Below are 9,863 nucleotides of genomic sequence, written 5' to 3'. Positions count from 1 at the left end.
AAAAGTCAAGGATCATGGTATCTACTCAGTCTCAGTGTCTCGAAGTCTCTCATCGGACAAACGTGATCTTTGCAGACATCCTTCTACGACTGCGGCGAAGGCCTTGAGGAAACAACGTCTGGAACAACCTGACATTGTGGATTGGGCTTCCGTTCAAAAACAGAATAGCGGTCTTTCAAGACTGACAGGTTCTCTGCCGTGAGCTGCAAATAGAGGTCTAAGCTTGTTGATACAGTACAGTGAATGTCTTCTATCTTGGATCACTCTTTTGATCGTACCTGAGCCCCTTCAATCCGAATTTTGGCGTCCTTTACCCACAACCAATACCCCCCGTTGTTCAGTCGCGGATAATGAATGCCGTCGTCCGTTGTCCCTTTTACCTTGACCATTCCAGCCTTACCAGATATTCCTAGAAGGACTCGCTTCCACTCGTACGTCCCGACCAATCCTTCTTCCTCACCTTGTTGGAGAGGAGGAAAGTCGAAACTAAAAGCTATAGGGATGTATTTGGTATTGATAGGTAGAAATGGTGTGGACTTGAAAAGTATTGGTTTAAGATCGAGTTCCATGAATGGTTCCTTCCCATCATATGGCAATACTGCTATGCGACTGTATGGAAGGTGCCCTGCCACCGATGGAGTAAATTCGAACTTCGCGCACTATTCGGGAAGTGTTGTGTTTAATGCAAGTATAACCAAGCACTGACATGATCCACTCACTATTTTTGGAACGTTCCAATTCTTGCGTCCTAAACTAAATTAGCTCTATGTCTCGTCTAACCTGGTTCTATGCTCTGCTGCACACAAGGAGAAAGGTGATGTTGTGGACACTAACCATTATATAGAGAGGCTCCCGTGGAAACATAAGCTCGGGTAGCTCGATATGTCTGCTTCCCTGACCAAGGGTTCTGAAAAGCTCCAGGAATCCATAGAAGCTCATCATATTCGCCTTTATATTCCCGAGAGTCAGTAGTGTGACTCATTACCTGTGACTAAGATTACCAACCGATTGGGCTTTCCAGGTAGTGGACAATAACACAGACTTGTAAGCCCCCAATAAATGTCTGGTTCGCGAACTGGGACTTTTCCTCAAGGTCATGGTACGATGCTGGAGGTGGTCCTCCAGCGGATGAAGGTAGACAAGATGTAATCTGTAAGCGCTTAGTTGCTGATGCGCGTTGGGGTTAGGCCTCCTTTGAATGGTCAAGCGGCGCCAGATTATCGAGATGAGACAAGTTGCATGACTGCTCAATGTCTTATACTCGTCTTGCAAGTCATTTCGAAGCATGCTGAGTGCTATCTGGTACTTCGCGTTCCCGGCTACCTCACAATCTCGCTGTTTGTAATGCTTGCCCACAAATAGAAGAGATGCCGCCTCGAACGCAACCAGAAGAGTTGGTGATATAAGCCGCATTGGTCGTGCCTGGCGCAATACCTCACCACCGCTGTGACTCTCGTCTCCAAAATCCGCAATAAAAAACCAACACATGTCTCGACAACATCAACCAGTGTTCCAGGTCGCCCTAGCGGGAACAGACGCAAGCCATAGCCTGGGTGTAGTGAGCTGTACCATACATATAGATTGAACAAGAGGCTATATATACTCTCCCCAACTGTCTGGCATTGAATTCCTGGGGTATACAGTGCACCCATTGGAAGTTCTGATGTTCGCGTTGCTTGCTCGGGCCGAGGTACCGTTGTTACTAGAAATTTTTATTCGCCATTATCAACGTATGGTTTTGCGCATATGACTTACTCTGTGTAGTGAAGTCGTGATTTTCAGTGGAGACGTGCTTTGTCGTCCGCTGGACTCTCTCAAGCCCAGCCCTAAGGCTTTCTTGCGATTTTTGCAAATCCTTCATACGCTCCCAGTTGTACATGTGTCTCTTGTCCTTTTCGCTATAATTGTATGAACAAGTAGAAACTTCTCCCCTTAAGCGACGATGACTGCATGGCCGTTTTCGATCACACTGTGTAAATAATGTCAACGATAGGATAGGGCAATGCAAATGAGCTATACGTGAAGCTATATATATGGCCGACTTCATGTACGGAAATAAAGAAAAAGATATCGTATCGTACCTTAACTTTGCGTTTGCAGCACTTAAAGCACGAGTATGTCGGACGGGTCTTCTTCCTACCCGCCCCAGTAACACCGGCGAGCTTGGATCCATTGTTTTTGGACCCATAGGCTATAGAAGAGCAGCTCATGGGATCTGGCGCGATTTGTAATGCGGTGTAGTACCACTCGAGTTAGCAACAATATCAGCCCAGGAGCTCTTGAGAAAGACAGCAGTGGTGCGCCACGGCCAGTACGTATGGTGGGGACAAAAGAGAATCACTACTTTAAGACTATCTGGAAGACAGGCAAGTACACTCTACGTGCCGCCCTGGGTAACGCTAAGCGGAGATTGCTGTGCCACTAGGGTACTGTAACGAGTAATAGGAACACAACAACACTAGCCAATTTTACCAACCACAGAAATTGTGGACATCGAATAGCGAGGATTGGACTGGAAGTTCTGGTTTGATATCAAATCGAACTGTTGTTAATCGTAATTGTGGTTGCGTTGTGTGTACCGAGCGGAAACTAATCGCGGCCCGATGGCGGTTCCGCCTGCGGGTGATCCTGAGGACACCCCGAGAACACCGGAAAACTCTGCAAGGGGCAGTGGTGAAGCTGGCCCCCTACCAGTGAGAAAGGGACGAGCAACGCGGTCGCAAGCTAAGAATGTGGCCATCCCAGCAGTCGAATTCCCGTCCCTTGAGGATGGAAAAGCAAGAATCACAACCCAAGTGGTGGGAAGCCTGATCAACAATTTGAAGGATATCATCCAGTACCAAAGCAAGATCATCGAATCGACCCAGCAAGAGCTAAAGGAAATTCGGAATGAACAGCAAACGCTCCAAAACCAGAATCTACAGCTGATTAAGGAAGTCCACGATCTGCGTGCACAATTTGACACCTGGGCAGCCTCCCCGCAGCCCAAAACATGGGCCGCGGTCGCAGCCGAAGCGGCAGGCGGAGAGGCTGAACAGAGAGTGCCCCGACCCCGAAAGGAACCGAACTGTATTCGGATCAGCACAGCACGCCCGACAGAAGACGCAGACAATGGGGACCACGAAGCATTCACGAGGTACTTGCCTACCGATGTTGCCAACACGGCGTATCCGCGCGGCTCTGTCGCATGCGGAAGCCACCAAGGACACCGAAGTTGCGGGAATTGGGACCACTAAAACAGGCTACGTGATTCGGTTTCGAGACGAACAGTCAGCGACAACGGCCCGAAACAATCCTGAATGGCTGGAAGAGCTAGGCAATGAGACGAAACTCGTGAAACCCCGTTTCGGAGTCGTAGTGCACCGCGTCCCGACCGAGGATTTCGATCTCGACAGTAATAAAGGGGATAGCATCGAAAGGATCATGCAGGAAAATAACCTTGCGGGGAAAGAATACAAGATCGAAGATATCGCGTGGCTGAAGAGGAAAGAAATCCCCTTAGGGCGCTCCGCAACGATGGGCATCTGGCTAAATACCCCGGAAGCCGCTGAGATTATTCTCAACAATGGACTGCTGGTGGGACAGAGATACATCGGGAGCGTGGAACCATATCGGGTGGAACGAAAGAGGTGCCGTCGCTGTCAACAATTTGGCCATCTCGCCTGGTCATGTACGGAGCGGGTCCGCTGCGGACACTGCGCCGGACCCCATGATCAACGTCACTGCTTCCCCGGGGTAAGACCCCGGTGCTCAGACTGCAACGAGGAACATCCCACTGGAGATCGGAGGTGCCAGAAGCCCCTCAACCCCCGGTCCTCCCAGTGACCTCGCACAATCTCCGTATCCTACAGTTGAACATCATGAAATCTAGGGCAGGAATGGAAGCCCTCATAAACGACCACCAAACGACAAACCTCGACCTCCTCTTAATCCAGGAACCCCCAATCTCCGCGTACCGTACCCACGTCAACCACAGCGCATGGCGGCTCTATCGCCCTACTTACACTGAGGAAGCTACGCGGTTCCGCAGTCTGCTTTACGTCAATAAACGGATGTCAACATCATCACATCGACAGATTCACTGCAATCACCCTGATCTGGTCGCGGTCAAAATCTGGACGGCAAACATCCAATATCTCGTCTTCTCGATCTACATCCCGCCTATCACGCTCCTCCAACCAACCCACGAATCCAGCGCCCGGCAACTACTAGACACAATCCAGACGACTATTGAGGAACATTCGAATAGCACACACAGAACGACGAAACTGATTCTGGCTGGGGACCTTAATCGCCACCATCCAGCATGGAACCACCAGCCGATCGCTCCCCGCCTTATCGAACATGCTGATGAGCTCATTAACTTCTTCCAGACACATCGACTCCAGTGGTGCTTACCGCGGGGCACACCGACATACTGGGCTCTACACAACCCAGGACAATCATCCACGATAGATCTCACCGTGACTGACGACTCCGCGAGACTGATCCGATGCCAACTATATCACGACAACTACGGGTCCGACCACCGTGGAACCGTCTCGGAATGGGACCTACAACCTAGGCGAAACAAGCCATCAATACCAAAGAGGGCATACGACCGGGCAAATTGGGAGAAGATTGGTCAAGATATTCAGTCCCAGACGACTACCCTATCTACCACCCTGTCTACCACACACACCACAACAGATCTGGACCAGGCGGTAGAGAAGCTGATTAGCTCAACCGTCGCCGCCCTTGACCGACACATCCCGAGGCACCGGCCATCGCCATACGCCAAACGGTGGTTTAGCCCTGCACTCAAGGTCCAACAGGTTGGAGTCAACCAAGCCCGCCGAAGATGGCAGAGTAGCTGTGCAGACCTAGGACCACAACATCCCAGTTCCAAGGCCCTCTTCACAGATATGCAAGGGAAACGCCGACAGTGGACGCGGACCATTGAAAAAGCCAAAGCCGCACACTGGAAGGAATACCTCGATAAAGCCGGAGAAGGGCACCTGTGGAAAGCGGCGACCTATATGCGCCCGCGGGATGACTACGCCACCATTCCTGCATTGACCATCGGGTCCGAAGAAGTAGTAGATAATGAGGCAAAAGCCAAAGCATTTCTCGATTCATTCTTCCCCAAAATGGCCGACGCAGACGCAGAATTAGAGCGCCCATTGTCACCAGTGGAGGAGATACGATGGGAGCCAATCACCGAGCTGGAGGTTTACAGATCAATTAAAGCCGCCAAAGGAACCACCGCCCCTGGGGAAGATGGGATCCCGACCTTGGTTTGGAAGAATTTATGGACCTACCTTCGGACGACAGTCACCCATATTTTTACCAAGTCAGTCGAACTAGGTTACTACCCTGACCGATGGAAAAGAGCAAGAATAGTGGTCTTGCGAAAACCTGGAAAGGCCGACTATACAGTTCCTGGAGCATACCGACCGATTTCACTGCTGAACACTCTCGGGAAAATATTAGAGGCAGTAATGGCCAAGCGGCTATTATATTGGGCCGAGTCACATAGGCTGCTGCCGGGGACACAGTTCGGAGGACGCCCTGGCCGAAACACGGAGCAAGCGCTACTGGTCCTCGCGAATGCGGTTGATCGAGCATGGCTACAGGTGCGAACAAGGGTAGTAACACTTATCGCCTTTGATCTCAAGGGGGCCTTCAACGGAGTCAATAAGCGAAGCCTGGAAGCGCGCCTGCGGGCCAAAGGCATACCTATTCTAGCCAGACAATGGATCCATAACTTCATGGAGAACCGACATGCGAGCATTTCTTTCGACGACTTTGAAACACAACCATCACTGTTGGAGAATGCGGGCCTAGCCCAAGGCTCGCCACTGTCACCGATCCTCTTCACCCTCTTCAACTCAGATCTAGTAGACCAACCAGTGGATGCCAAAGGAGGAGCATCCGCCTTTATTGACGACTACTTCCGTTGGCGAGTGGGCCCGTCGGTGGAGGAAAACCTCAGGAAGCTGCAGGAAGACGACATCCCACGCATCGAAGCATGGGCCCGACGGACTGGCTCAAGCTTTGCGGCAGAGAAGACTGAGCTAATTCACCTGACGAGAAACAAGAAGGAACAAAATCAGGGAGAAATTACTATGAACGGCAAGGTCATCAAACCCACCGCAGCGGTAAAGCTCCTTGGAGTGATCTTCGACAGAGAACTGCGATGGAAGGAGCATGTCCAGCAAGTGCTCAAACGAGCAACCAAAGTCAATATTGCACTAGGGGGACTCCGACACCTACGACCGGAACGGATGAGACAACTCTACCAAGCCTGCGTAGTACCGGTGGTAGATTATGCATCTACCGTGTGGCATAATCCTCTAAAGGATAAGACCCACCTGCGGCAGCTGGCAACCATCCAGCGAGCTGCCCTGATACGGAATCTGTCTGCCTTTAGAACTGTATCTACACAGGCACTCGAAGTGGAATCCTACACACTATCAACTCCATTACGACTGAAACAACGCGCCCAGCTCGTCGCAGCCAGCCTAAGCACAGTGCCGGAACATCACCCAATCCATGAAGTAATGGATCGAGCAAGGGCCCGCAGCACACACCTCGGACATCACTGCTACTTCCCGCTGGCTAAGACACTACGAACGATGGACCTCCGCCGCCTGCGCGCCCTGGAGACAATCGATCCCACCCCACTAGCGCCCTGGCGAGCGCAAGCGTTTGCTGAGATTGAGATCGAACCAAACCGGGAACAGGCAAAGGAGAATGCCGCGACCAGACGGGATATGCCCGGAACTACAGTGTTTTCTGATGCATCCGGCCAGCAGAACCACCTAGGGGCCGCAGCGGTAGCCCTTAACGAAGACCTGCAAGCCTCGGAATCGCGACAAGTCAGCATTGGTTCAATGGAACACTGGTCAGTATACGCAGCCGAGCTCATGGCAATCTTCTACGCCATCAGCCTGGTCCTTCAAGTAACTCAGAAGAGGCAAAGCCAGTTAGACAGAGTGGAACATCCCGCAACCATTCTAAGCGACAGCATGTCAGCGCTGCAAGCAATTCGTAACCCGTCCAACAGGTCCGGGCAGCGAATCATCCGAGCCATACTGCAGGCAGCCTCCGAAATGAGAGCGCGAGGAATCCCAATTCGCCTCCAATGGGTCCCAGGGCATTGCAACGATCCCGGAAACGACGAGGCCGACCGGCTGGCAAAGGAAGCGGTAGGCCCGAGCAAAATGCACCCCTTCCAGCCCCTTCTCTCACGGGAAAGGGGCTTCATCCGGAAGAGAATCCTAAACGAGTGGAAGGATGAGTGGGTCAAGTCTCCAAAGGGAGGGCACCTTCGCCAGATCGACAAAACCCTACCGGCAATCCGTACCCGGAGGCTGTACGGATCGCTCCCACGGAACCGAGCATATCTACTCACACAACTTCGGACGGGTCACTCTTGGCTGGCAACGTACCAGAAACAACATGGGTTCCAGGACGATGACAGATGTGTCTGTGGAGCTCGAGAGACAGTAGTCCATGTACTGGTGGACTGCCCAAGACTCAGAGATCTGCGACGACAACTACAGAGGAAGATTGGACCCGCGTTTAGCAATATTTCAAGCATGTTGGGAGGACAACAAGGTAAGGAAGGTAAGGTACAAGACGCCGAACAAGACAGCAGCACCCTCGGGGCTGTACTGGACTTTGCAGAAGCGTCTCAAAGGTTTCGAAGCCGCGCGCCACGGGGGCCGCAGAACAGAACACTAGGCGACTAGGCCAACATAGGCCTCGACGAGGCTCCAAATTCGTCCGGAAAGTAATAGGTCAACGCACATAAGGAATGTATATAGAGAGAAGTAGTTAGGGAGATCCTGCATATCGCTTCAATTTGCGAGGGGTCAGAGTATGACATCATCATCATCATCATCTTCTTCTGTACAATGTATATTCAGTGATAATAGACGCCATTTTGTAGTACAGTATAACCTGGTCCTGAACAATGACGCAGATGACGTCGCGAGTTCCTGGGTAACTCCCTCCGGTTCGCTTCGGACAAGCAGTCCGCGAGTCGGCGTATATCTGCTTTGAACCGATTACTTGTTGCATACTGCACTGTGAGGTAGCCCGTCGAGACCTAGGCAAATCCAAAATCCGGGATTCCGGAGCCCGATGGTTCGGAAATGGGCAAATCATTCTATCCGACAAGACTACTGTACCGTTCTAGCTCCCGTGGTGAGCGTTACCATAATGACCAGATAGGGCTGCGTTGTGTTTGACTGACACAGAATTGCCCGCTGGTGCTCGGAGGTCATTTGTGACACAAAATGCCCGATCAGTTCGACAGGTTCACCCCGCGCATCAAAACCCGAATCTCCCAATCGTGCTTTGCCTCTGGCGCAGCATGACTCGGCTCCACGCTAAAGAGGGATTGACCAGGCTGGATGCGAATATGCGTCTTTCAGAATGTGATGATCCCCTTTTGAGGTGCTGATCGCGGCTGATGGAGTGGGGGAGCTGGATGACCTGCAGACCAGGCCTGGGAACGGGATGCGCAATCTGTGCGGGCATTAATCTGTTCAGATGCCCAGGCCCGCACGTCTTTTCACCGCCCTTTGGTCCGGCCCTCTGGTCGATCGTTGTTGCCTTGGGCCAGCAACATTTGCTGGGGCTCGGGAAGGACCGAACTTGTCCTTTTCGGGAAGTTGTTTCAGGGGTTCAACTTGATGCCCGCCTGGAAAATCCGACTGCGCACCGAAGGAATATTTATGTCCTCGGGTTTCGACCACTGGACTTAGAGCGTAAAGCAAAGAAACCAACACATGGGTATACTGGAATGTGTATATACTATTACCCTAGGCTACCACAAATGTGAGCCTTGTCGCTCGCGATGTTACAATAATCATGTGCATCAATGGTCTATACATTTCGTACATGAATGGTCAATGTTATATATAACATAACCACCACTAGCTACTCCCGCGTGTCCGGCACAACCGGCTTTTGGTAACCCCACGAGACACATACAAAATCAACAGGCGCGCCAAGATTGAATATATTGCCTACCCTAAGGGATCACTCATCAAAACCAGGTCAGCAGGTTGATAATTTGCTCAGCCTCCGATGCCTCTAATTTCAAATGATTCAACGTCGAGCATGGCCCTGCTGGGCATTAATTTTTCCGGGCGGATGTGACCAATGAGAATTCGTCCCGCCAGCAGCATTCCACCCCAACAACAAAACCTAATTCCAATTCAACCCTACCAAAAATGAGGTTGTCGGGATGTCGACCAGATTGACCAGAGTGCAACAAGTGTGGACATACTGATCACATCTCACGCATCAGAACCTGATCTCCTTTCAAGTTGATAGACGGTGTAGGTTGCGCATTTGCCAAATGAGCAAATCAACATATATGGAGAGCATGAAATTCTTCCTCGATTGTTCCTTGCTCCATTCCACCGAGGACAGCAGCTGGTAAAAGTATACAGAATTCTACTCTCAGATTCAGTCGTGCTTCTTGTCATAGTTATGACTATATGGGCATTGTCTACCGCCATGGTGAGCACACGCATGGCCCAACCCTTGAAAACAGACCGGGTGGTTGGGATTGACAGACCATATGTAGATATGGGAACTTGTAATTCACCAAAGGAATTCGGAGTCGTGGAACGGTCAGCTGGTATGGAAATGCAACGACAACTTCTTTCTAGATGTAGTGGGCTGACCAAGGCCAGAAAGTCCGTTCTAGCACATCAAACCCTCCGTGTTGCGAACCCACCGAGCTTGTTATGAGGCGTAAGTTGGTGTTCTCTTGACGCAACCTTCACTAACTTATTATTTGACGAATCGAACAAACGACGGGGCAGACGTCTTCGCAGACCACACCATGTGCACCATCCTCA

At 51.2% G+C, this 9,863-nt stretch overlaps 3 protein-coding genes across 3 annotated transcripts; 2 read left to right on the top strand and 1 right to left on the bottom strand.

Annotated features, from left to right (window-relative positions):
* Positions 1–260: 260 nt before the first annotated feature.
* On the bottom strand, positions 261–1,488 carry BDQ94DRAFT_164068 (uncharacterized protein; the record flags this gene model as incomplete). Its single annotated transcript, XM_026769896.1, has 5 exons — positions 261–601; positions 716–748; positions 835–948; positions 1,006–1,150; positions 1,435–1,488. 5 exons carry the CDS (start codon positions 1,486–1,488, stop codon positions 261–263), a joined length of 687 nt encoding a protein of 228 aa, XP_026619932.1.
* A 6,820-nt stretch (positions 1,489–8,308) lies between these two features.
* BDQ94DRAFT_123897 (uncharacterized protein) lies at positions 8,309–8,872 on the top strand. Its single transcript, XM_026763822.1, has one exon. It carries the CDS (start codon positions 8,462–8,464, stop codon positions 8,831–8,833), a length of 372 nt encoding a protein of 123 aa, XP_026619931.1. The 5' UTR covers positions 8,309–8,461; the 3' UTR covers positions 8,834–8,872.
* Positions 8,873–9,329: 457 nt separating this feature from the next.
* Positions 9,330–9,753, top strand: BDQ94DRAFT_185688 (uncharacterized protein; the record flags this gene model as incomplete). Its single annotated transcript, XM_026774951.1, has 2 exons — positions 9,330–9,673; positions 9,710–9,753. The coding sequence occupies exons 1-2, from the start codon at positions 9,490–9,492 to the stop codon at positions 9,751–9,753; spliced, it is 228 nt and encodes a 75-aa protein (XP_026619930.1). The 5' UTR covers positions 9,330–9,489.
* Between the last annotated feature and the right edge of the window lie 110 nt (positions 9,754–9,863).

This window comes from Aspergillus welwitschiae (assembly GCF_003344945.1).
Source record: "Aspergillus welwitschiae strain CBS 139.54b unplaced genomic scaffold BDQ94scaffold_78, whole genome shotgun sequence".
NCBI lineage: Eukaryota > Fungi > Ascomycota > Eurotiomycetes > Eurotiales > Aspergillaceae > Aspergillus > Aspergillus welwitschiae.
Note: the sequence above shows the minus strand (reverse complement) of the source record. Positions and strands in the feature narration are given on the sequence as shown.

What these genes read in the sequence shown, in the direction of transcription:
- BDQ94DRAFT_123897 (XM_026763822.1), top strand. Translation starts at nt 8,462, where the DNA reads ATGGAGTGGGGGAGCTGGATGACCTGCAGACCAGGCCTGGGAACGGGA.